At 39.1% G+C, this 26,407-nt stretch overlaps 1 protein-coding gene across 10 annotated transcripts in view; it reads left to right on the top strand.

The window, feature by feature from the left end:
- KIAA0825 (KIAA0825 ortholog) overlaps positions 1-26,407 on the top strand; it is a 241,664-nt gene that overhangs the window by 7,739 nt on the left and 207,518 nt on the right. Inside the window, exons 2-5 of one of the 10 annotated variants that reach the window (XM_059873637.1) lie at positions 4,337-4,389; positions 5,927-6,016; positions 6,629-6,812; positions 10,846-10,963. The exons of 1 other annotated variant lie outside the window; for it this stretch is intronic. In XM_059873637.1, coding sequence (XP_059729620.1) covers positions 10,955-10,963 — 9 coding nt within the window. In that variant the 5' untranslated portion in view covers positions 4,337-4,389; positions 5,927-6,016; positions 6,629-6,812; positions 10,846-10,954. Of the gene's footprint in view, positions 1-1,418; positions 1,509-3,581; positions 3,632-4,336; positions 4,390-5,926; positions 6,017-6,628; positions 6,813-10,845; positions 10,964-26,407 lie in introns of those variants that run through there. 8 more of the 10 variants (XM_059873638.1, XM_059873641.1, XM_059873635.1 and 5 more) reach the window with 8 other exon arrangements.

Genomic DNA, 26,407 nt, shown 5'->3' with positions numbered 1-26,407 from the left:
AACTCTTATACACTGTTGCTTAATTTTATTCCTATTTAGTTAATATGTTTGAAATAATCAGCTTACAATTTCAGTGTTAGCAAATAAGCTACTTATTTAACTTGACCAAATACGTTGAAGGTATTGAACTTTAAGGCAAAAACATTCCCAGTCTGAAAAGGGAACACTGACAAAATCATTCGGAAGAAAAAAGAAGAATAATTTATGAAAGGAACTGTAGCTAATGATGCCATCCAGTTGCTTTAAAGTGCTTCTACCTCAACTTTATTGAATTAGATTTGTCAACAGCATATGTTTTATGCACTACTTCTAATGAAGTGGCATACCAGCACTACAGTGTACTTTGAGGTTTATGCCATCAAAGCTTTTTGCTGTCATAAAGTAGACCTTTTTAAATAATAGATACTAAAAACTACATTTAAATAACATTAAGGTTGTGACACAAACACCAAATGACAAACTTCAGGCAATTCAAAGTTAGGGCTGACAACTTGTCATTACCTTGCATTGTCATTTTTCAAAATAAAAAAATAAGCACCCTTGCATGATTTAAGGATTGAATGTCAGAGTAACTTTAAATTTCTTGGCTTTTGTGGGCTGGAGTTAGAACCTTACTGTCATTTTCTTTATAGGTTTTTTTTGTTGTTTTGTTTGGCTTTTGTTTTGTTTTGTTTTGTTTCAGTTTTTTGCATATCCTCTGTTTTTAGAAAAATACTAAAAGCAGTGGAAACAGTACAGGCTTTGCTTATGTCTTTGCTGATTTTTCTGTGGAACTTAAGAGTTACGGGAACTTTATTCCTGAAGTACTTTAGCTAAAACCCCATAAAGTATTGATAATTCCTAATTTTTTTCCACATAAAGAACCACTTCCATATTATTGAACACTACAGCCTAAACCAAGAGTATACAGAAGGCTTGTTAAAAGATTTTTAATTACTTAAATATGTGAAACAAAAGCAGGTGAACAGGGGAGCTTCTGTTACTTTTCACATATGCTTTCCCAATTTTTTGCTGTTAGATGTAATAGAACTTTCTGTTCAGGTATTTTAGCATGCATGTATAAACACAGTCCTTTCAGTTCCTCTGTAGAGATGATTCCTGAAGGTCTGTAAGTCTAATGCTGGCAATCTATTATTTTCATCATCATTTTGTCAACTTAATCTAGCATAAGCTGGTACTGCTGCCAAGTTGTCAGGCCTGCACCAGTCACTTGCTTCAGCCCCGTGCTACCATCAGTGCTCATACAGCTGCCTGGTGAATAGGGATAAAGGGGCTTGCACAGGCTGAGTGCCTGATACAGGAGGTTGGTAGGATCCTGTGAAAAAGGGTCAGAAAATGTGGTCTCTTGTTCAACTTGTCTGAATCTCTTCTCAGTGCAGTCAATTGCTCACAATTCTTTTTATTGTGTTGCTATTAGCGTGTAATGGTACAAAAAGCTAATTTGAATGAAAAGTTGTGATCGTTCCAAGAAGATTTGGTTTACAGAGCTAAATCATCTAGTACTACAGGTAAGTGGATTGTTTGAAATCAGAATAGTAGTCTCTGCAATATTTTAAATTCTTAAGATGCCACTTGGCTGGGTACATGTAACTTATATCAGGTAATGTAATATAGGGAATTGTTGCCACATTAAATTACAAACTGGCTTGTACTGAGCATCAATCCGGTTATAAATAAGAAATCCAGCCCAGGTCCATAAACCGGCCCCTGGGCTGATTGACGGGGGCTTCAACCAATAACATCTTTCCTAAGGTGCAAGCGTGTCACTGTTTCAAGGTCTAGGGGTGTAAAGTATGAACCAATGGGCTGTTTAGACCTGGGAGTTTTGAATCTCCTGTAAAAGTAAGCTCCGAGCAATAAAGCACGGTGTTTGCTGATGTTCAGCCAGGGTTTGTTGGGTGTGCTGGCTCACACGCCTGACTGCCATGTGACAGGGAATGGTGAGCAATACAACCTTCTTTGTGCTTATACTGTAGTAAACTTATCCCTGCTGCACACTGTGATAGAGAAAAAAAATGGAAAAATCATTCTGGTCTGCCTTGATACTAAAAACCAAATTTTTTGTTAAATTCCCTTGCTTGATATACACTTGCAAAGCTTTTTACTTTTGTTTAACTTATTTGGAACAAACCTCAAAGTTTCTGAGTAATGTTTAACCCCAAAGATTAACATAAGGGTGTTGTGATATCACTTATTACCAGCTTACCTAGGAAAAATGTCATTTCAATAAATGCTACCCCAGTTTTCTATCTTCAAATATCTTCTTTCTTATTCAGACTATGGGTCATTTATTAGTTTTCTCATTGGATATTTTGGTTTTTCTGGTAATGTCCCTCAAACTGCTTCATGGTGGTGTACTAATGAGGAGAGTCTTGGTTTGGGACTACTTGCTGTTGGCTGGGTCACAACAGGCATTATTTATCTAACAGGTTAAAGTAATTGAATTAGATCCCTGGTTCATTGTAGAACTATATAAAAATAGATTTGATGACAACTCATGCTTCTGAAGGATATTCTGCTAAAGTTATTACTTTATTATTATTTAGTTATTACAGATTTAGGCAGTTAAAAAAAGATATAGAGTAAATCTTAAAAATTTGATTGTAATATAAATTTCCTCCTTGAATCTTACATGGCTTATTTTTTTTAAGATGTAAAATTCTTTGAAATTAATGAAAGGAAAAAGAAATTTGCTAAAATGTTAGTGTGACCTTGGAAAAAATTTTTACTCCTTTAGTTTGTGATGTCCTCCTGTCTTTCTATAAACTTGAAATGTAGTCTTCCTTCAAAAAACCAAAAACTGATTTTTAGTTTTCAGTGAAATTTTGTTATGATGTAATACCCAAGCAGTGCAGATTGTTTACACTGTAGTTCCACAGGTCATTTAAGTCTTGTAATTATGTAAGAAATAATACAGTGCATGGTATTCAATTACAAGATATTTATGAACACTTACTCTCTTAATCATGAAACCAAAGGCTAAGTGGTCTTGGTGCTGAAGAACCTAATATAAATTTTATAGTAGAAATTTTAAGATAGGGAGGATGAAGCCCTTTCTGCATCAGAAATCAGCTCATTGTCTTTCCTTCTTGCACAGTAATTTATGACCTGGTCTGGCTCCAAATAATTATTTCTTTTTCCCAGTGTGAGTGCATTTAGTAATGATTAATTCTCTCCCTTTTTGTGCTCTTGCCTCTATCATACCTTGAAATAATATTCTTAACACAACATCTTCCTAGAAGAGATGGCTGAATGTATTAGAATTATCTCTGAGTATTCTTGAGCCATGTGGCTCATATTCCATGGCATATGTAGTAACAGTGTAAAGGTAAATGAACTTCTCCATGAATACAGTATGTTTCTTTCGTGAGCTGGCAGCTGTGGGACTCTTTGTTGCTCTATGATAAGGAGCTTTAGGCTGGAGCTTAAAGGTATTGTTTACAATGTCTTTGATAAGAAGGAAGTTCCTTTAACTGTAACTACTCCTTTATTTTCCTTTCATTCTTCTTCCACAGGAATGGAAAAATATTGAGGATAAATATTCTTTAAAATTGCTACTTAGTTTTGTGTCCTTTTGTTTTTGTAGCATCGTAGGTGAGATGACTTGGGCTTCCTGCGAAGAAAGAAGGATGTAAGATCTTATAATGTTATAAAGTTATCAAGCAGCAAAACTGAGCTTAAATACGGAGAGGGTGTTCTGGGAAACAGATAAAGGCTGCCACTGAGAAACTAGATGGAAAAATTATTTAAATATGGCTTGTGAATTAGTGAGAACGCTCTGCCTTAAGATTTTTTTTATCTTCCCTAACAGTTATAGAACTGAAAACTAGTTAGACACAATGTGTAGTTTGATAATCACCAACTAGATGTTGTATAGACCTACTTTCATATCAGTCAGTATATTTGTAGTTTAATATAGTGTTCCACAGATGTCTTTTGTATTTTCTATTTTTATTCTCTTCAGTAGTGTTTTAACCCCAAATCATATATAATCTGTGGGATTTTTTAATGTACCTCGCAGCAGTCATGAGTTCTGCTCTGAATATAAACGGATAATTAACTAGAAGTCAAGTCATAGTCGGGGCTAAGCACTTCACATAAAGAGGCTTAAATAAATGTCTTTTTAATTAAAACAGACAATACCATTGGTCTGTGTATTATATTGTTTTTCCTCCTTTAAGTGGTCTTTTGATCAGATAGTTTTTTAATAATAAAAAATAAGATCAGTCTGATGCAGACCTGTAGTAGAATCAACATACTGCTGAGTATCAAGACTGCTTTAACTAGCTGTGCTTAAGGAAAACAGTAAGCTCTTGAAACTCTTGCTCTTCTCTAGGAAGAAAAACAGAATTAGAAGGCAAGCAGGAAGATGTCTGGCCATGAAGATGAGTGAGTATTCATGAAGAGCCAGTTACCAGCCCAAGCTGTTGAAAGAGCACTACAAGGCTTCTGTATTAGTATAAAGCGTAATTCTCTTGCTGTGGAACTTGAAACACCATCTATGCACATGTCTCTGCATTTTGCTGTGATTTTACAGATTCATCAAAGATGGGCTTTTATTGGTTTGGTACATACAGACTAGTTGTCAAAGAATATTTTAAAATTACTTTGATTAGGCTTAAATTTAGTTCATCTGAAGTATTTGAACAAATACTTCACACAAATCTTCTGATGGGAATCATCTTGGTTATTATGTTTTCTTTTTTCACAACTAGTAGCATTTCAAAACCTGATTACAGATTTCAGCTAAAAGATTGAAAGCAGTAGACTTTGAGTTAATTAGAGACCAGTGTGTCTATGTGAAGAAAATTTTTGTATTAAAATGTATTATGCTTTGATTATTCATGTAAACTTATAACACGATGCTAATTATACAATATGTGCCTCATCAGAGAAATCAATTAGTTTTAAATTGATACAGGTGAAGCAGAGTGTTATATTCTTGAGCTTACTTTGAGGACAAGCCAACAGAATGGAAAATGGTTGCAGATGACATCCTTCTGCAGAATTTGTTTTCCTTGAACATATTTCCCGTTGTCAAATGTTATGATTTTTTAGACTGTTGCTAGTGTCTTTGAATATGAATTTGTCCTCCTTGAAATTCTGATTTATATTACATAAATATAGGAACAGCCATTTGGTCAATCTTTGAAATGTAAAATGATCTTGAAACATCCTATGAGATCTACTAAATTGAAATTATTTGTATAATCTTTTTCTTAACTCAGTTAGCTGATGACATGCAATTGTCATTTCTTGAGGTTTTTTTTTCCCTCAGAACTGCTGGGTTTTTTAAACACAATTACAGTTGCTGGTTTGCTAATCCTGTGAGTCAATCTGTGCTGAACAAGAAGCTTATCTGAAACCCTTGGCAGCTTCAGTGAAAATTAAAAAGCATGCTTTACTGCAGAGGTTGTCAAGAGTGAAAATAATATTTGTCCAGTTGGATAGCTTGCTTTTGTAGTCACTAAATGAAAGTTGAGATTCTGTCTCTTCCTTGAAAGCTTCTGTGTCAAGAACGTAATTTGGACTGTTTGTGGTTTGACAGGGATTATTAAAATCAGATGAAGTGAAGGGAAGAAAGTGTGAGAAAGCAAAATTGACAGTGACACACTCTATTATTTGCAGCTTGGATCATGATGACTACATTGATATGATAGATTCTAAATGTTAGTTTCACTGTGGAGATATATTAACCAGCAAATACAGTAAAATGCAGTTAGAGATTATTTTTTGTCTTAAGAGAACACCATCCAACATTTATTTTCACTGGGAAGTTTGGGAGGGGAAGTGTGGCAGAAAATGAAAGATTAGAAGGGGAAACAAGGGAAAAGGGAAAAGGGAGTGATTCAGAAAAAACTTAATTTTTTCCTTTGTGATTTGATTTCTCTCTCTTTTTTTTTTTTTTTTTTTTGAATTTATACAGCTTGCTAGTATACTTCAGAGAGAATAAAACTGAGAATTAAGAATTGGTGGAATGGGCCATGAAATTTCTTTTTGCATTGACTTGAATTTGGTAAGAATTTTTTTGCATTAATAGTTTTGCTTAAAGTGAGCTCAAGTCTTAGATTGCTATTTCACATCAATTTTTCATGACTTGCATCTTGTATGCTATTTTTAAATAGTGATATTTTCTGCCACTTTGAGATAAATGATGTAAAAACTTAAATTATTGCAATATTCATATAGTTGAATTTTTAATTGCTGAAGATACATTAACTACCAACTGTATGCATCTTTTGGTGTCTAGTGGATATACAATGTATTATTTAATCGTAATCCTTTCTTAATCTCTTAGTTGTATAGGTAAACTTTCAATTTTTGTATAGACTAGTTAGTGCAGAGGTAAGACATCTGATTAGTTAAGTTTGAAGAGTGCTGTCATTTCTATTTGGTTTCCTTTTCTACTTTCCAGTATGGGAACTTCGTGAAAAATTGCATTTTGGGAGTTTTTAGCCGTAGAGTCTTACAGTTTTATAGGAATACAGGGAATTCAAAAGAAAATAGGTGACACATGAAAGCCTTTGCTCTTATTTAGCATAGCCATACCTTCATATCTTTCAAATAATGTCATGCAACATTTGAACAGTTAAGCCATGCTAGCATGTCATCTTCACCTATCTTACAGTAGAGAGCAGCATATTAGTATCCAGAGTGATTCATCTAGCAGAACAGAAGGGATAAAGGAGCAGAATGACTGAGGGAAAAGAGGTTGCACAGAGCTGTTTGCAAACTTGCAAAATAAGAACTGTCATGAGAAGAGATGGTGGTGTTGAAAAAACAGTTGGGACACTGCTAAAGAAGATGCTCAGGTAACTCAGAACGCAATGTAGAAGGAAAGTTCCAGACTCTGTTGTGGGCTGGATGGGGAAATGTGAAACATAGACAGCCACACTAAAATTAAAAAAATGTGTGTAAAAGACAGTCTCACAGGAAAGTAAATGTCATCTGTATATCTTTATATTTACTTATGTATCCATGTCATCACAGAGTAACCCACCTATATGACATAGGAAAGCCAGTTGATGTAATCTTTTTGGACTTCAGCAAAGCTTTTGATACTGTCTCTCAGAGTATCCTTTTATACAAAATGTTTGGCTTGTAGCTGAATAACCATATTATGCAATGGGTGAGCAATTGGCTCATGAGTCAAGCACAAAGGGTTATGGTGAATGGGGTGACATCAGGCTAGTGTTCAGTCAAAAGTGGGGTTTCATGGTGCTCCATCCTCACTTCTCTTCAACGTATTCATTAACAACTTGGATGCAGAACCTGAAAGTAAATCTAGAGATTATGCTACATTGAGAAGCACTGTTGTCTCCCTTGAGGGCAGAGAGGCCCTGCAGAGAGACCTCAACAGGTTAGAGAGATGGTCAGTCACCAATTGTGTGAAGTGTAGCGAGGTCAGGTGCTGGATTCTGCACCTGTGGTGGGGCAACGCTGGATATGTGCATAGACCAGGGAGTGAGAAGCTGGAGAGCAGTGCTGTGGAAAGAGACTGGGGTCCTGGTCAATGGAAAGTTGAATATGAGTCAGTAATGTACCTTGACAGGCAGAAGGGCAAACTAGGCCCAGTATCACCAGGTGGTCAAGAGAGGTGATTGTCCTGTTCTGCTCTGCACTTGATTGGGCCTCACCTGGAATAATGTGTGCTCTTTTGGGCACCACAATATAAGAAAGACATTAACCTATTGGAGGGTATCCAAAGGAGGGTTATGAAGATGGTAAAGGGTTTGGAAGGAAAGCCTTATGAGGAGCAGCTGAGGTCACTTGGTTTATTCACCTGGAGAAGAGGAGTTTGAGGGGACCTCTCATTTCAATTTTAAACATCCTCCTGAGGAGAAGCAGAGGAGCAGGTGCTGATCTCTGTGGTGACCACTGACAAGACTCAAGGAAATGGCATGAAGCTCAGTCAGGAAATGTTTAGTTTATATATCAGGAAAAGGTTTTTCAGTCAGAGGATGGTTGGGCACTGGAACAGGCTGCTCTGAGAAGTGATTACTGCACCAAGTCTGTCTGAGCTCATGAAGTGTACCAAGAGTGCTCTCAGGCACATTGTGTGACTCTTGGAGTGTCTTTTTCCAAGGGCCAGGAGTTGGACTGATGAATATGGTGGGTCTTTTGCAACTCAAGAGATTTTATGATTCAGTTGTATTCTTTAGATGCTTGGTGTACACAATTACTTCTAAGCAAAAATAAAAAAAAATCACAAATTATAGTATTCTAAAATAGAAGAACATTTAAAATTCAGTTCACACTTAAACTTAGTTAAACTTACTCTGGGTTAATTAGGGTTGTGGGAGAGCTTTATTTCCTGAGTACACAGGTTTTACCATGTAATTTAGCCCAATTCCCATAATTTTGGGCATATCCCTGCTCTGTTGAAATCCGTCTCTGTTTCCTTGTTGTCTAGTATTCACCAAAGGGGAGATTAATTGAATCAAACTACATTTCCTACTGTTTGCCATCTGTGGAATTCATCTGAAGAGCAATGAGAGGAAAATAATAAACTCAAAACCTAGCATTTCAGTGTTTACAGTGTTTTAAGTACAAAAAGTAAGATGATTGTTTAGAGCTTCAGAATGTGGCAGATCAGAGGAGAAATACACCTGGCAACAGTTGAATGTTGATTTTCTTGTATAATTCCAGAATTAATTTCAGATTCCTCACTGCTTGTTCATGTTATCATGTAATGGTTTAGTGAGTTTTATTCTTTATGTAAACAGAAATGCATTTCTAAATTTATGCAGTATAGTATTTTTACTGCAGGTCTAGTGCACATGTTTACGTTTTGGCATAAGTTAGTCTGTGAAGATGTAATTTAACATTTCATTTCTTAGTGAGATGTCTAATTCAGCTCATATCCCTTTCCTTGTATCATTCATTCTTAGAGCAGAACTTTCAGTTGTGGCAAAGGCATGTCTTTATAATTTTTTAAAAGAAACAATGTAGCGCCAGTATTTGTGATTAGCAGAAGTTCTCTTTCCATTTTCCTCTCAAAGACTAATTCATACAAATGTAAGGAAAGGGATTGGAATTTTCCCTAAGGACATCTCCTAAGAAATGAAGGATACCAAAGGATTTTGGTGGGTCTCTATGGAGGCCATGGTCGCTCAAAACTAGTCCACAGAGTGATTGAACAGTTCTTGTAAATTTCTAAGGAATAATCTCCTCTTTACATTTCTGTCAATGTTTTGTGTAAGGTGATGACTTGCTTTGGTAGTATGTAATGGCTTTTGTTTCCAGAACCACAGCAACTAGAACGTAATGCTTTATTTTGGTAAAGTAATACATTAACCTTCTGCCTGTTGTTGAAAGCTTGTTGGAGCAGTAAAATAACATATTTAAAAAAAAAAAGTAAGGGCATTGTACTAAATAACCATTTTTAGTAGTTTTAAAACATCTTAACAGGATGTCAGTGAAATAAATGTCTACATTTCAGAAAGCACATAAATAAAATGAGCTTGATTAAAAAATACATAAGAAGCAAAAGGATTTTGTATTTTTCTCTACTAAATGTTTTCTCTATTAATTGTTAGTGTTGTGTATTTATTTTTGTATGCCAGAGGATTTTTATCTTATTTATCTATGACTCCTATATCTGTCAGAAGGTTTTTGAGAAAATACTGAGTAATTTTTGAAATTAGACTTTTTTTAGATGCTGAGTAGCTCTTAAAACTAATATCCAGAGAAATCTGTTATCTGTTACTAAATTATATTCAGCCGCAGTAGCATGAATAACATCAGATTCACTAGTTATATCTTTTTAACAAGTTAAACGAGAAAGAATTAGAGTTATTTTCTGACAGCTATTCTGTTTTGTGTTATAATGATGCAAACATGAGGACTTGCATAATAAGAAGGGAATAGCAGCCTGAAACTATGTGTGATTGAAGTTATGGCTGAGAAATAAATGTCTAAAACTTGAGTCAAGATCAACAGTAGAATTTGTAAGAAAGAGGACAATGTATGTGGTATTAAGAAATACAGTTAGTTCAGGCAAGGGTATAAGCACATCACTTGAGGCGCAGCAGTTATCTCAGCAGCTTGTGTGAGCAGGGCATACGGGAGGGCACAGGCACTCCTCAGCTCCTCAGGTGAGCTCTGCTGGTGGTTTTTGCCCACCCAAGTAAAACAGGCTCAATGGTGGATTCTGTATGGTTGAAAGCTGTAGCTGGAAGGAGCGTGGTGGCCTAGAGAGCTCCCTCATCTGTCCAGATCTCCATCTGCAGAGAGTGTTAAAGCCTGGCATTAGTACCAGAGGGCAGCAGAGACACAACACCTGCATTTCCTATGACCAGGTGGATGATCCTTTATTGGATGGGGAGGGAGAAGCTTTGTCACCAAGGATAGGAAAAAAGCTGAGGTACTTAATGCCTTCTTTGCATCAGTGTAACATAAAGACCTGTTATCCTCAGGACAACCAGTCCCCTGCACTAATAGACAGGGACAGGGAGCACAGCAGACCCCCTGGAATGCAGGAGGAAGTAGTGACATGCTGTGGTACTCAGACATTCAAATCTGTGGGGATGGATGGGATTCACCAAAGGGTACTGAGAGATCTGGCAGGAGAGCTTGCCAGATCTCTTTATCATTTATCATGAGTTCTGGTTAACTGGGGAGGTCCCAGACAACTGGAGGTTGGCCAATATGGCTTCAGAAAGAGTTGGAAGGAGGATTCAGGGAACTGTGAACCTGACCTCAATGCCAGAGAGGTTTATGGAACAGATTGTATTGAGTGCAGTCACATCCCACATATAGGACTACCAAGGGATCAGGTCTAGCCAGCATGGGTTCAGAAATGGCAAGTCCTGCTTGACCAGCTTGATTTCCTTTAATGACCAGGTAACCTGGCTAGTAGATAAGGAAAAGGCTATGGATGTTGTGTGCCTGGACTTCAGCAGAGCCTTTGATACCGTCTTCCACAGCATTCTGTTGGCGAAGCTAGCAGCCCATGGCTTGGGTAAGTGGACACTTCACTGGGTTAAGAACTGGAAGTTTGAGAAGCTGGGCCCAGAGCATGTGTTATGTTTAATTCCACGTGTTCCATGGGGTTGGTGGTTGGAGACAGGGACAATGCGCACACCTCAAAGATCTGTGTGATAAACAGTGTATTTTATTGTTCAGAGCCTTCTTAGGCTCTAGGGCCTCAAGGCAACAGGGAATTCAAAACTCCTGGATCTAGACAGTTCATTGGTCTGATCCTTATACAGCCCAGCTCCTGACCAGTGAGATGTCTGCAGCCCAGGATGGAATATAATAGGTGAAGCTCCCTGTCTGTCAACCCAGGGCCCAATTTATGAAGCTGGGCTGGATTCCTATTTATCAATACAAGCCAGCTTTGTACAGTAACAAGTGTGGGGCTGAATGGTGCTGCAGTTGGTGGTCAGTCACTACTGGGAATCCCCAAGGCTCAGTACTGGGTGCAGTCCTGCTCAATGTCTTTTTTGCTGATGTGGATGAGGGGATTGAGTGTACCCTCAGTAAGTTTGCAGACAGCACTAAGCTGGGCAGGAGTGTTGATCTGCTGGAGCACGGCAGCCTCTGCAGAGTGATCTGGGCAGGCTGGGTCAAGGGGCCGAGGCCGGTGCTGTGAGGTTCAATAAGCCACTGCTGGTTCCTGCACTTGGATCACATCAACCCCATGCAGTGCCATAGGCTGGGGGAAGAGTGGCTGGAGGGTGGCCCAGGAGGAAAGGACCTAGGGATGCTGATTGGCAGCTGGCTGCACATGAGCCAGAGTGTGCCCAGGTGGCCAAGAAGGCCAATGGCATCCTGGTCTTTATCCTAAATAGTGTGGCCAGCAGGACCAGGGCAGGGATTGTCCCCCTGTGCAGTGGTGATTCCCCAGCTCAAGTCCTGTGTTCAGTTCTGGGCCCTCCATTTCAAGAAGTACCTGGAGGTGTGGGAATGTGTCCAAGAAGGGCAACAGATCTGGTGAAGGGTAGAGAGTAGGGCCATATGAGGGGCAGCTGAGGGAGCTGGGGTTGTTTAGCCTGGAGAAAAGGAGGCTCGGGGAGACCTTGTCACTCTCTACAACTGCCTGAAAGGAGGGTGTAGCGAGATGGGGTTGGTCTCTTCTCGCAGTCTGTTAGTGACAGGATGAGAGCAAATGGCCTCAAGCTGTGTCAGGGAAGGTTAATTTTGGACATCAGAAAGGATTTCTTTACTAAAAGGGTTGTTAAAGACTGGAATGAGAGCAAATAACTTCAAGATGTGTCAGGGGAGGTTCACTTTGGACATCAAGGAAGAATTTACTTTCTGAAGGGATTATTAGATATTGGAGTGGGCTGCTCAGGGAAATGGTAGAGTAACCATCCCTGGAAGTGTTCAAGAAAGAACTGAGTGTGGCACTTGGTGGCTTAGTTGACGTGGTGGTGTTCAGTCAAAGGTTGGACTTGCTGGTCCTGGAGCTCTTTTCCAACCTTAATGTTTTCTGATTCCATGATAAGTAAGGTAAGTCTTAGTAACGTTTGTCAAGAGCTGTCTTTTCTGCGTCTGTGTTCTTCAGAGTATTCAGTTCTAGAATATGTCTTATTACAGTGCTTTCCAAAGTGCTTTCCAAAGCTGAAATGGACACATAGGATGAAAAGCTATTGACTCCAAACTGCTCTGTGATCTAGGAAACCAAAATAAGTTACATATGGAATCATGTTGTCTTCCCTTGTTGAGCAATCATTCCAGTTATGCTTGATTGAGTACAAGAGTATATGATCATCTATGAGAAATCTTGAGATTCAGTCATTCAGCAGCTATTGCAAGGTGGCAATAGTAACTATTTGTTCTAGTCATTGGTTTGAAATTATCTGACAGGAACATGAACATCACACAGATATGTTTATGGAAGAATTTCTAAAAACTCAATCAGATCTGCAGAAATTTATTTCTTTGTATCTTTAATTTACCTGATTTAAGAAAGTGTAACCATGTAAGTTTAAGAAAGTGTGTGTTTGTAAACTATTAGTAAGTTTAGTCTATGTACTCGCCTTTCTAAAAGCTATGTATTAATTTTTTAAAGTTGTCATTTATGTAATTAGTCTAATTTTTCTTTATTCTTACTTATTCCCTACTAAATGTTGCACCCATATTATGTCTGAAGGAATTTTTGGTATTTGGAAGTCTGGCACAGAAAGATCCAGCTTAATTTCTCATGATGAGCTAGCTATAAAAATTACTGTCTCTTATACTGTCTCTTATAGCACTCATAGTCTGTTCTCCTTCTTACTTATAAGGTGGTAACACATAAGCCTAGGTAATCATAGTTTGTAGTAATTGAGAATTTAATTTAATGAGAATGTAATGCTAGGCAAGGAAACTGGTGTTGAAAGCCCGTTTAGCCTGCTGTATTCAAGAGTGGCAGCTCTATGTGAATTTGAGGAACATAGCCAGAGAAAAACATGGTTTAATTTAAAAGACTCTGTAACCCTGGGGAATACCAGCAGCTTGTGTAATTGGATACTTGTGACAGCCTGGCAACACTTTGTTATGAAGAGAGAAAGCACTGATATTCTATTTCTAAAATGCTTATTTAAAAAATTTAAATATTTACATAATGTTTATTTGTTAAATACTTATTGCATAGAATTTTTATAGATGTACACTATATCTTATGTAATATAGGATTTGTGAAGAAAAATTCCCTTATCTGAAGAATATCTGTCAGTGCCTGGCTTTTATCTTTCATGAAAAAAGTGGAAATTGAAAAAAAATTATAGAGAACAAAATTGGAATATTTAAACTAATTTGATGTGCCAGGCATTAGATAAAACATTCCCAATATCATCAATACTGGATTCAGTGTAATTGAAGGTGAAAAAGTATAGCCTTTATACTATGATTTAAATGTAGGTTTTAAGAATTTTGTTAATTAACAGAGAGAAAAATGAAAGCAACATGAACAAGTAAGGAGGATGGTTTTGACCAGGAAAAGGTTAATTTTTTGTGGTAGCTGTGAGGTAGCATGGCCAAGGCCCCAAGGTTATGGTATACCACCTCAGGTCAATGGCAGGAGTCGGTAAGCAGACTCTCTATTTTCCTGGGAAAAGGGTTTCCTTCTGGTTGGAAAAACATGGCTGCAGTTGGATTAGGCTCAGCAGTGAGTATTTTGCATGTAAATCACCCTCACTTTTGTAAACTTTTTTATTCGTATTATTGCTCTTACTATTTGTTTTCTTATCTTATTGTTCTTCCCAATAGATTACTCTCCTCTCAACTCATGATCCTTGCTTTCTGTTCCTTCAGTTCTTAACTCCATCACACTGCTGTGGGGAGGGGGAGGAAAAAAGGGGGGAAGCAACTGTGAGCAGTAGTGTGGTTTTAGAGAATCTCAGTGGGGGCTTTGACTTGGGGAGTACCATTCCTAAAGCATGTCAAGCTTTCTTCCCATTTGCCTTTTCTGATTTTGCCTGTCAGAGGTATTTTTTATTTAAAAAAAATCATATGTGATTCATCTGCCAAGCACTAAGCATGTTGTGTGTATTCAGATGTCCCAGGACAATCCATTTATTTCCTGCATCTGGACAATAGGGAGCCTTTTAGAGATATGTCCTTATTTTTGATAAGGTGTTTTCCAAATTGTTATGTAGATGACTGCATTCCCTAAGTAGTAGGTTCCTTTACCGTAAGGGACATTGTGCTCCTTTCTGACTGACGCTTTCATCCAGTTCTCTTTTGTAAAAAATTCTTTGGAGACTGGCCTTCTTTCCCGGCTTTTCAAGACCTCCAGATAGCACAAATCAGAGTAGGGATTGTCTGCGTAGAAGGTACTGTCTGTTATCACTGAGAGCTGAAATCAAGACACAGCTATGTGTCCTACTGTGATCTCTCCAGGAGAACTGATACTAGTCGTTCATCTTCATGGACTATGAACTTCATCTTGCTTCTGACATTTAAGAGTCAATGGTGATCACTTGCCATGTTGTCCAGCATCACAGTATGATTGCATCTTTAATTAAGAGTACCTAGTGTTTTAAGACTTTTTCTCTTATATTGGCATACAAAATCTGGCTAAATTCAGCAGTCAGTTGCAGGGATTTTCTTTTCCATTTACGCAACTATTTTCTTGAAACCTTTAACAATTTAGTTTTGAGTTTTCTACCCCTATGTAAAACTTGTTTGCATTGGGAAGAGGGTGTTCCTGAGGCAGTTTGGACCCAGGCAATGGTTGTGTAAGCCTCATTTTCTTTGGAAAGTTGTCTGAAAAGCAGGAATATAAAAGAAGTCAAGTACAAGAACAGAAGTTAAGAAGGAAATTAAATAATTAAATAGAAAGAGTTTGGTATAAAAAACAGCAGGAAACTTTTTAAATTTAACTTCATTTCACAATTTTGCTGTGAAGAAGAGGCTGTCAACCCTGAGGAGAAAGGTGTTATTGTAGGTGGTATGTCACTTATGCCATGATGAAAAGCTTTTTTTCTGAAAGGAAGTGATACAGATGCCTTTAAGATTATTTAGTCAATTTAGCTATCCTCTTACAGTTTCCATGTAATCAAATATTCACAACCAAAAGACTTTGTCTTTTCTGGGCTTCATCATGAATTTGCTGGTGTACTTTGAGTGAGAGCAGTGAAGTCCTTAAGATAAGTCTGATTTGATCTATTGCATGCTTTGAAGGTTTGGGTGGGAGTCTGATTAGGAAACTACTCCTGGATGTGGCATATGTGGTAAGCAAGCAATTCAAACAAGAACTTGCCTTGCAAGCTTGAAAATACCTGACACGTTTTAGGTTGTGTGTACTCCACTGTATACATGTGCTGCTGTACTTATGTCCTGGTTACAGTCAGGACAGGGGTAATTTTGGCAGTAGCCAAGTGGTTATTCTCTACCACCTCACATCATTGCCATGGGCAGGAAAAGGGCGTCTCTTCCAGTTGAGGGTAGTGTGGAGGTGGTTCATGTATGGCAGACTGCTATGTGATAAACTTTTTTGCATGTAAATAATTTCTTGTACACCCTGTTATTACTTTTGTTGCCATTACTGTTAGTTTCTTACTTCATAGCTGTTTCCAGTATATTGTTCTTACCTTAGCCCGTTATCTTTACTTTACCTCAACCCTTAATCTTTTGTGCTTCCAGTACTCCTCCCCATCTCATGGCAGGGGGAGGGGTGAGTGAGCGAATGATGCTTGGTTTGAAGTGATTCAGTGGGAGCACTAAATTAGGGGACATCATTTGTAAACCACAACAACCTTATTTGTGGTCCAGCACAGGGTCAAAGGGTTCAGATAACAGTACATCTGACTAGAGTGGGTTTGAAACAAATTTGGTCTAAGCATTTGTTTTATTAGGTACCGAACCACTGCTCACACTGTGATCTGTTCATGTGGGTACGGTACCTAACCCTGTATATATTTCCATGTGTGCACCATGTGTCCACCACAGTGCCTTTTTTCAGAGCGGAGAAGGGGATCTGGATGGCTTTGTTGCTGTAGTGTTTGATATCAGTTAATGATAACATGAAGGGCAAGGAAGTCATTTGGAATGTGTGCTCAGTGTTCTGCTCCTACCCTGGCCTTGGTTGCAACCTCTGGGAATTCTTTAGTTATACCCAGCCTGTGAGGGGAACAGGGAAGGATGATTTTCCCCACCTTTTTACCCCCTTTTACTCCTTCATACTTGTTAAACAGCTTTTGAGAATTTTGATTCCCTTTGGATGTAAAGGAAAGCATATTCGTGCTGCTATGTCTGCCAGGTGTCCTCAGTGTGGTTTTCACCATGTTTAGTCAAGAAAGATTTTTAAGAAGGCCATCTGTATCAAGGGTGTTTAAGTCATAAGTGGTATGGAATGTGGGAGAAGATGGATCAGCATTTGGAGGTCTGTTCTGCTGCAATGGTTTTGAAATTCACTTCTGAACAACTGCAGGACCCTGATGAATAAGCAGAATATTTGAAAGAAAAATGCTGTGGCAGTCCCTGAGAGGCAACTGGTTAAGCACCATGCTGGGCTTTGGCTCCTATTTACTGACTGCTGCTAGATAGTAGACACCTCACGGGTAAGAGGAGGAAATCAGACCAGCAGCCACTGGTCAAACTGCAGCTGAACTGCAGGAACAGCCCATGCCAATAGAACAGGAGGAAAAGGCAGGTCCAGAGATAATCATTGATCCCTGTACCCAGGTGAGCTGCAGGGTGTGCAAGAAGATTTCAGCTGCCAGTCTGACTTGGCTGTGCCAATGCTGCCATATCATGGCCCATGATATGGAACTAGATGGTAGTCAATGCCCAGATCCTGGGACAGGCATCCCAGCTGCTTGGCTTCACTACCATCTAGTTTCATATCATTGGGATGCCTGTCCCATGATCTGGGCATTGACAAGGGCATTGGGAAGAGGACAGAAGCTCTCAGCCTTTGGAGGTGACTCCTGTCAAGCATGAGAGAAAGGTACTCTCTCAGGGGTGATCTAGTAGTGTACCCTAGGTGGGACACCATGGAGAAAGGTATCCAGTACCTGGGAGAATGAATGTTCTGGAGGTAATCTCTAGGGATTCAAATAATGTGCATCCAAATGAGGTCCAGTGTGCACAATCCACATGACAGGAGTTTGTATGGAGCACATGATCATCGTACACCAACTCATTGGCATTGACTTCCGTGACAAGAGAAGAACAAAGTGCTTTAGGTGATTACCTAGGTACAGCCATGTGATGATCATCTTTTTTTCTCCCTACTGACCTGCTCCTCGTCTGTGGAAAGACTGTCCAAGAGTGCGGACGGACTCAAAAGACTTCAGCAGATTAGAGAGGAAGTGTCCCATGCCCCTCCAGTGTGGACCAGAGTCTAGACTATTGGGAGCAAGTACCCCTGTGCTCAAGAGAGAGGGTACAAACCACAAGGTAGCCTGTGGCTTTTGCTGTGTGACCCCAGAGAGGATGTAAGGAAGCAGGATGGAAAACCCACCTCTGTGCTGGCAGCACAGGTAAGTGAGTTGAGAGGAAAAACAAACAGAGGAAACTCTTCAAGGATAAATGCAGCTTCAGTTTCCAGTGGGTGAGTCCTCTGACAGAATAGAAGGGCTGATGTTACTTCCAATCCTGAAAGGATGTCCAGTTCATATTTACAAGAAATATCAATGAGTAGCATGACCACAACTAGAAAGGCCCTTCCTCCATCCAGGTGGGGGAAAGGGACAATCAGATCTCTTAGACTGTGTGGATCCAATAGGTTGGTACATCAGACCCACAAGAACTTAAGTCTTTAGTTGACACAGATGTTCAGTGTACCCTGATGCCATCAAGATATGTAGGGGCAGAATCCGTCTCTGTTTCTGAGGAGACGGGGAGCTGGACAGCCGACTGTACTGGAAGCCGAAGTGACTGACTGGGAATGAATGGCAAACACACCCCACTGTGACTGACCCAGAGGCCCTGTGCATCCTGGGTGTAGATTACCTCAGGAAGAGGATATTTCAAGGATGCAAGGGCATCATTGGACTTTTGGGATAGCTGATTGTATTGGGTTTGCGTGACCTGCTTTTGGAAGTGGGGGCTATAGGAGGTGGGCTTCTGTGAGAAGCTGCTGGAAGGTTCCTCACCATCTGGCAGAGCTGATCTTTGGCAGATCCAAATATGAATGGGCTGCTGGCCAAGGCTGGGCCAGGTAGAAATGGTGGTAATGTCTCAGTGATAACATATTGAAGAAGAAGAAAAGGAAGAAAGAGGAGGAGAAGAAGAGAAGAAAAGAAAGAAAAGTATTTTGCACAGTTTTTATTACAGCCAGAGACGTGTGGAGTGAGAATATATGAGAGGAACAACTCAGCAGACACTAAGATTAGTGGAGAAGGAGAGAGGAGGTACTCCAGGCGCCTGAGCTGAGCGGCTTGTGAGATGCAGCCCATGGTGAACACTGGTGGAGCAGATGTGCCTCTACAGCCCTTGGAGATCCATGGGGGTGCAGAGATCCATCTGCAGCCCGTGGAGTAGACTCACACCAGAGCAGATGGATGCCCTAAAGTGGCTGTTACCCTGAGGGAGGCCTCTGCTGGAGCAGGGTATCTGACAGGGATCCACAGACCCATGAAGAGACAAGCCCATGCTGGAGCAGGTTTCCTGGTAGGACTTGTCCCCCCCACATGGGGGACTCATTTTGGGGCAGCCTGTCCTTGAAGGACTGAGCCTGTGACTGTGTTCGCAGGGGTCCCAGGACAAGGGAAGAGATGAGAATCTTGACTCCATATTTCAGAAGGCTTGATTTATTATTTTATGATAAATATTATATTAAAAACTATACTAAAAGACTAGAAGAAAGGATTTCATCAGAAGGCTAGCTAAGAATAGAAAAAGAATGAATAACAAAGGCTCAGACTGAGACAGTCCGAAACAGGTGGACTGTGGTTGGCCATTAATTAGAAACAACCACATGAGACCAATCACAGATCCACCTGTTGCATTCTACAGCAGCAGATAATTATTGTTTACCTTTTGTTCCTGAGGCCTCTCAGCCTCTCAGAAGGAAAAATCCTAAGGAAAGGATTTTTCATAAAACATGTCTGACATGAGCCCAGTGCAAGAGTGACCCACACGGCAGGAGTTTGGGAAGGACTGCTGCCCATAGGATAGACTCACCTCTGAGAAGTTTGTGGAGAAGTGTCTCCTGTGGGAGGGACTGCCTGTGGAAATAGTGGAAGGATTCCTCTCCCTGACCAGAGGGAGAAACAATGTGTAATGAGCTGACTAAAACCCCCATTCTCTGTCTCCCTGTGAGCCACTAGGGGGCACAGCTGGGATGGAGGTAGAGGTGCAGGAAAGGTGTTCTTCAAGATCTTGTTCTACTTCTCAATATCCTGCTCTGATTTTGTTAGAAATAAATTCAATTAATAGCTCTAATTTGAGCCTGTTTTGCCCGTAATGGTATTTGACGAATGATCTCCCCTGGTCCTTGACTCATGAACCCTTTGTTATGTCCCCTGTCCGGCTGCAAAGGGGAGTAATAGAGAGGCTTTGGTGGGTTCCAGGCATCCAGTCAGTGTCAATCAATGATACTGCTGCAGAGATAAAGGGCATTAAGTAGATGAATACCTTGCCGGGTCTTTCAGAGGACCCTTCTGCTGTGGGACTGCTGAGGGTTGAAGAATAACAGGTAATGGTCACTACCACAACAGTGCAGTGTTGGCAATATCACACCAACCAGGACTCCATGACCTTCATCCATGAGATGATTCATGAAACGCCGTACCAAGGAGCAGTCAGTGAGACTCTCACCCTTTAGAGCCCTATATGGCCACTGCATAACTCCAATGGAGAGTGGAGACTGACAGAATTGTGGTCTGAAGGAAGTCATACCACCACTGAGCGCTTCTGTGCTGTATATGCTACAACTTCAGTATGAGCTGGAGTCCAAGGCAGCAAAGTTGCTGCCATCGTTAATACTGCTTAACGTGTTTTTCTCCATTCCTTTAGCAGCAGACTGCGTGCAACAGTTTGCTTTCACCTGAAGGTTATCTAGTATACCTGCAATCAATTACCCCAGGGCTGGAAACACAGCCCCACTATTTGCCTTGGACTTATGCGGACTGCAGTGGCATAGAGTGTAGATATCACTGAATGAGAGAAATGGCCAGTTCTCTACCACTGCACTGACTTGTGTAGAGGTAGATCAATGTGAATGGCAGCAAATGCCCTGTGGGGATGGCTAAACCAATGGCAAAAGACCAGTTGGCAGCACAGAAGTAAATCTGGGCCTCTGCACTGTGGCAAGATCTCACTGCCCAGATAAAGGAGTTGGCTGTAAAAGTACATCATGTAGATGCACATGCGCCCAGGAGTTGGGCTTCTGGAAAACATCACAACAATGAATAGGTGGATTGGGCTGGTGAGATTAAAGTGTCTCAGGTGGACCTGGGCTGGCAGCGTAAGAGTGAATTATTTCCAGTTAATGGGCTCAGAACGCATCAGATTATCAGGGAAGACATGCAACATAGAGAGGGGCTTACAGGTCAGGCATGCACTTAATGATGGACATTATTTTCCATGTTATTCAGAAGTGAAATGTGCACTGCATTTAAACAAGCAGGTAGGTAAAGCCTCTGTGGTCTGGTAGACAATGGTTGAAATATAATATGGAGTGATTTGGCAGGTTAATTACATCATTCTCCCACAACCTGCCAAAGCAGGCTCTGAGTGCTGACAATGGTGTAATGAGCCACTGGATGGCTGGAGATGTACCCTGTGCCTCACACCACTGCCTGGAGCACCAGCTTGGGCCTCAAAAAGCAAGTCCTGTGACCACGTGGCAGCCCAGAAAAAATGGAGTTGTGAAATGCGACTCATTTCAAAAATAGCCCTATAGACCTCCTAGCCAGAGAGCACAGTATTGAGTGTGTATCCTGTCATGCACCGGCCTCTGGGAAAATTGAGTGATACAATGGACTGTTAAAACCACATTGAAAGCAGTGGACCTTCATACATTGAGGTCTGCACTTAGCAAAGCCCACTTGGTTAGTTAACACTAGAGGGAGGCTCCATTAATCAACCTGGCCCTACCCAATCAAATCTCATACCAAAGAGGAGGATAAAGTTCCTATGATGCGCATTAGGAATGTGTTAGGGGAGACAGTTTGGATTAGTCCAGCTTTAAGCTAAGACAAACCCATCTGTGGGTCTGTTTTTGCTCAATGACCCAAGTGCACTTCGTATCTAATGCAGTTGGATGGGGAAACATGATGTGTACCTGAAGGGAATTTGACTTTTAGGTGAGAGCAGTCTGTAATGTTTAGTTGTATAATATTAGTAGCTGAATGCCATAACTAGCATGGACAGTGAATATGGACTGCTCCAGGTACTGGTCATGAGCTCATGATGCAGCTTGCAACCAACCACCTGACAGCATACCAGCCCTCCTGCTCTGGAAGGCATCTAGGACAGAGAACCCACAGCCATGGGCTCAATGAGCTCAACAGATATCCTGGAGGGATGGCCGTTGATGATGGAAATAATAGCTCTGCTTGTGTATATGTACTATATGTGTATTGGTGGAAGGTGTAGGATTTGGGAATAAATTGTATGGTGCATAATAAGGGGTAGATAATGTTCTGGTTCTTTCCAGGACAGGGTTATTTTTAGCAGCGGCCAGGATGGGTCATGGCTAGCACCTGGAGGTTATTCTCTACCACCCCACCTCACTGGGGGCAAGGGGAGGGCATTCCTTCTGGCTGTGGAGAATGTGGCGGACATCTGCTCAGGACAGGTTTCTATGTGGTGGGCTTTTCCATGTATGAATCAATCTCCTTTCTTGTACAACTTTTGTGTATTTCAGGTAACATTGTTCCTGTTACATTTCTGATCTTATTGCTGTTTCCAGTAAATTGTCCTTTTCTCAACCTGTAAGCTTTACCTTTTACAATTCTCTTCTCCCTCCTGCCTCAGGAAGTGGGGGAGGAGAAAGGGGGAGTGAGCGAATCAGTGCATGAGTGTTTTCAGTAATGATTCCTAAATCACAACAACATGGTAAAAATAGTTAGCTTGTAATTATTTTACTTATGAGGTGTCTTTTTCTTAAGGAGAGGCAAACAGATGCTTAGCAGTGCTTTTGAAGGTGAAAAACATAGCTGAGTAAGAGTATGAACCTGTGTTAGGCTATAGAATTCGAGTGGCGCATTGTACATTAGGCAGCGTCATATCAAGCTTTACAAGCTGAGTAATGGCAGCAGAAAAAAGTAATCGTTCATTAAAAAATGATGAAAAAGAAAAAAAAAAGAAATTTCATGGCTAATAAAATGTTTCACATGACCCTGTGTAGTACTACTAGAGTAGCAGTAATAATAGTATTTGGGAAAAAAACCCAAATCCATTACATTTATACTACGAAACAAACTTTTAAGAATGTGACTATAAACTTGGGCCACTTTAAGAGGCATCTCTGTGGAGAGCTTCTGTATTTCATTTTTGTAAAATGGACATCTTTCATGCTCTCAGCTTTAAATTGAGTAGTAATGAAAGAAAATAGAGTGTGTGGGAATGAAGGAGCTGAAATGCAGCCTACCTTTTAAAAGCTGTGGTCACAGACTATTTTTGTAATTCTTTTTAAATATAATAGTTTCATTGGAAGGCTAGTTCCTGTTAAAATTCCAGCAACTCTGTGTCTGATCTACTGAACGACAAAACCTTAAAGGTCTTGAAATTTCTGTCTTTTAAATACCATTGTCCTTAAAGTGAATTGTGTTTCAATGGAAGATTTTTCCAATAAACAAGAAAAGAAAAGGCTTTTAGAAGTAGCTAGTAGGTATTTGTAAGGTTTTTAGTTGAAAATAGTGTACTTTTGGTTCTTTACCAGTGTGCTTAAAGATAAGTTCTTTCAGAACAGTCCTTATAAATCTGTGCAGTTTTAGACACTAATGATGAGCAAGATAGGAATGCCGTAGCAGATGCTTTTCAGAGCATGGTTCTGTGAGGGATCTGGGGGGGATTTTATAAAGTATTACCTCTTCTTTCTGAGTTTGTAAGTGCCACAAAATGACAAACTCAAATATTATACCTTAATAGCAGTTCTTATTGCCACAATTAGATAGATAATTCTGCAGAGGATGCACCATTAGTCTCATATATATCTTATGTTCTTGTTCTTCAGGAAATAAACAATGCTGTTCAGTTTTCCTGGGAAAAATAATTATTGGTCTTAGACATTTTCTCATACCTCTATGCAAAATTTACTCAATACTTATAACCCTCATCTGGAGCAGTACAAAATAAATGATGTACTATAGTCTGTTTTGAAATTATTCTATTTTTTTAGTTTCTTGGCTAAGAAGATTATAAGAGAATATTGAGTAGGTATTTCCAATTCCAAGGCTTCTAAGAATCTCTTTTCTGTGCATTGATGATTACTTTAGTGTACTGGTTGGTAATTATTGTTTTAATTGGAAATTATTTTAAAACATTCATCATTCATAGAGTATAATAATTGGGAAGTAGTATCTTGAATTTTGAAAATCAGTAAAGGAAGACAAAACAGTTGCACTTGTATATAGACATACTTCTGTATTGTCATACTTAAGGTTTTAGTAACCATTTAGGCTAATAAGGAGGTAGGGAAAGCCTCTGGATTTAGAGGTAGGATTCTTAATGCTTGTGGGCTTCTTGTGTAAGGGTGGCTTGTTTATAGATGTCGAACCTTGGATCATACACTGTGGGATTCCAGCTGCAGGATAACCATCTGAGAGCTGAAGATGATACAGGACTGTTTGTCGCAAGAGCTACTCAGAAAATGGCCATTTATTCTTTACTGAAGGTTATGAAATCACATTATCCTTTCTTCTGACATAACTGCTCAGGAGTTTCCTTGTAACTCCAGATGGCATGTTCCTCTTTTGAAGTCACTGCCTTTACAGTAGTGTCACACCAATAGTGTTTGATTAAGTTTATGTAAATGAGAATTCTTTCCTGACTTTGAACATTTTTTATCAGTCCCAAGTAGCAGCAAATCTTAAAAAGCAGTGCTGATTCCTTTCTATTCTCAGCATTTCACTTTCTGTGGCTTGAAGAACTGGGGAGAGACAATAGGGAGAACTCACGGATTTTACTTAGAAATTCTGGCATGTTCATATGCCTACAATACAGGCCTAAGCTACATAGTTTGAAAAAACTACAGATATTAAAAGCAGTAGCATATGCTATTTGCCACAAATGTGCATTTTCACAGTCCTTTTTGACAATATTATGAATTAAGGGCTGACATAGCTGCCTTAGATCACAACACTTCATTCTGATATTACGGCTTTAGGTGGAAGGCATAGCTTTCTGTTTCATCCACAGTGAGGACTCTGTTTCTTTAGTATATTTTATTCCCATTCTCTTATTTTTTTACTCTTATGGCAGAATTTGGAAGAAAACTGTATTCATAAGGGTTACAAATGAGTGATTAATTATAGAATCCATCTTTAAAAAATATAAAGGCAAATGTTTTAAGTGTGTGGTGGATAATAATTGACAAATATAAAATTAATATTTAAGTATAAGTTTATGACAACAGCAAATGTGGAAAGTCTGCAGGGGGAACATTGCAGGATGATTTTAGTAAACTTGTTTCAAAGTTATTTGTGTAATTCAAAATATTTAGTAAATAAAACCCTCATGAAGACTAGGGTTCTGTTTTGTTGAGGTTTTTTTGTATGCATTAAATGTCTCTTTTTTTACTGGAACAATATAATATTCTTTTCATAAATGTTGTGTGTGCTTCAGCAAAGTGTGCAAAATAGGTGAAAGACAATTTGGAAAATTTAAATAGAGCGCTTCGATACATATAAGCAGAAACAAAAATGAGTCATGTTCTTTTATAGAGAGAATTTTTAATTTTCCTTTTCTTTTACAAGTCTGTTTTAAACAGTAAACAATTTTAAAGGATTTTTGCCACAGAAAATTGGGTAAAAAGCTTTAACCATGTCAGAGTAGAGCTCAAGAAATAGCAGTTTTTAAATGGATTTCTTTTGTACGCTCTATGTGGTTTTCAAAATAATTTTAAATATTCAGACTATTTGAATATAGAGAACAATAGGAATTTCACATTGAATTGTAGTATCTCAGGCCACTGCCATCACTCTTGCTGCCTGCTGTGTGATTGCAGATGACATTTTCTGTGCTGTAAAGCGGCTGGAAACAGTTACACAACTGAAGCTAGATAAAGGAAATCATTGTTAAGGTCTCATTGAAAGCATAAGCTGAGCGATGAAAAATCTTGTCAATTCTCTCTTTCCCTTTTAGTTTTGCAAGTATGTTAGGGCAATAAAAAGATATCTCCTGTAAGATAAAAAGCAGTAACTGAAAAAAGCTTCAAAGATTTGGCTAATTCTCTATACTTTCAGTGCTGCAGTTTGACATATCCCTTTTTCCAAATTATGGGTACATTGCGATGTACATATGCAACAGATGTGCTCAAAAAATTCAGTTCAAGATTTAGCTAAATGCCGCTTTTATAAACTGTATGTCTGAGAACAAAAGCTTATTATAGTAAATATAAATATTACAAACTGATCTTAGAAATTCTGTGGTATTTCACATGTATGTTTGTACTGGAAGGCTTTTAAAATTATGTTTAATTGTTTAATCAGAATGAAAAATACATTTTAAAAATGTGTATTTTAAAAAAATACATATTTAATTCCAATTGGAACTAAATACAATTTTTATAGGAGATTTCTTCCATTTAATTGACACTGGAAAAGAAAACACACTCACAAAAAGTGCTTTTCAATGGTAAGCCCAGTGAATTTTAAAAGCAAGAATTATCTGGTGTGTTAATTTGAGTGTTGTGTAGTATATTCTTTAGATAGGCCTAATGATTTTTGGTAAAAAACCTCATAATTTACACTTGTTAGAAGTGGGAAATTATTACAGTGATGTTAAATTTCATTGATACCGTGGCTTAAAATAAGAGACCTGAAAAATACTTCTTTTTAACCAAAACTGTACCTTGGTTAAG

The sequence above is a fragment of the Haemorhous mexicanus genome, chromosome Z, assembly GCF_027477595.1.
Source record: "Haemorhous mexicanus isolate bHaeMex1 chromosome Z, bHaeMex1.pri, whole genome shotgun sequence".
Taxonomy (NCBI): domain Eukaryota; kingdom Metazoa; phylum Chordata; class Aves; order Passeriformes; family Fringillidae; genus Haemorhous; species Haemorhous mexicanus.
This window is presented reverse-complemented; position numbering and strand designations above follow the sequence as displayed.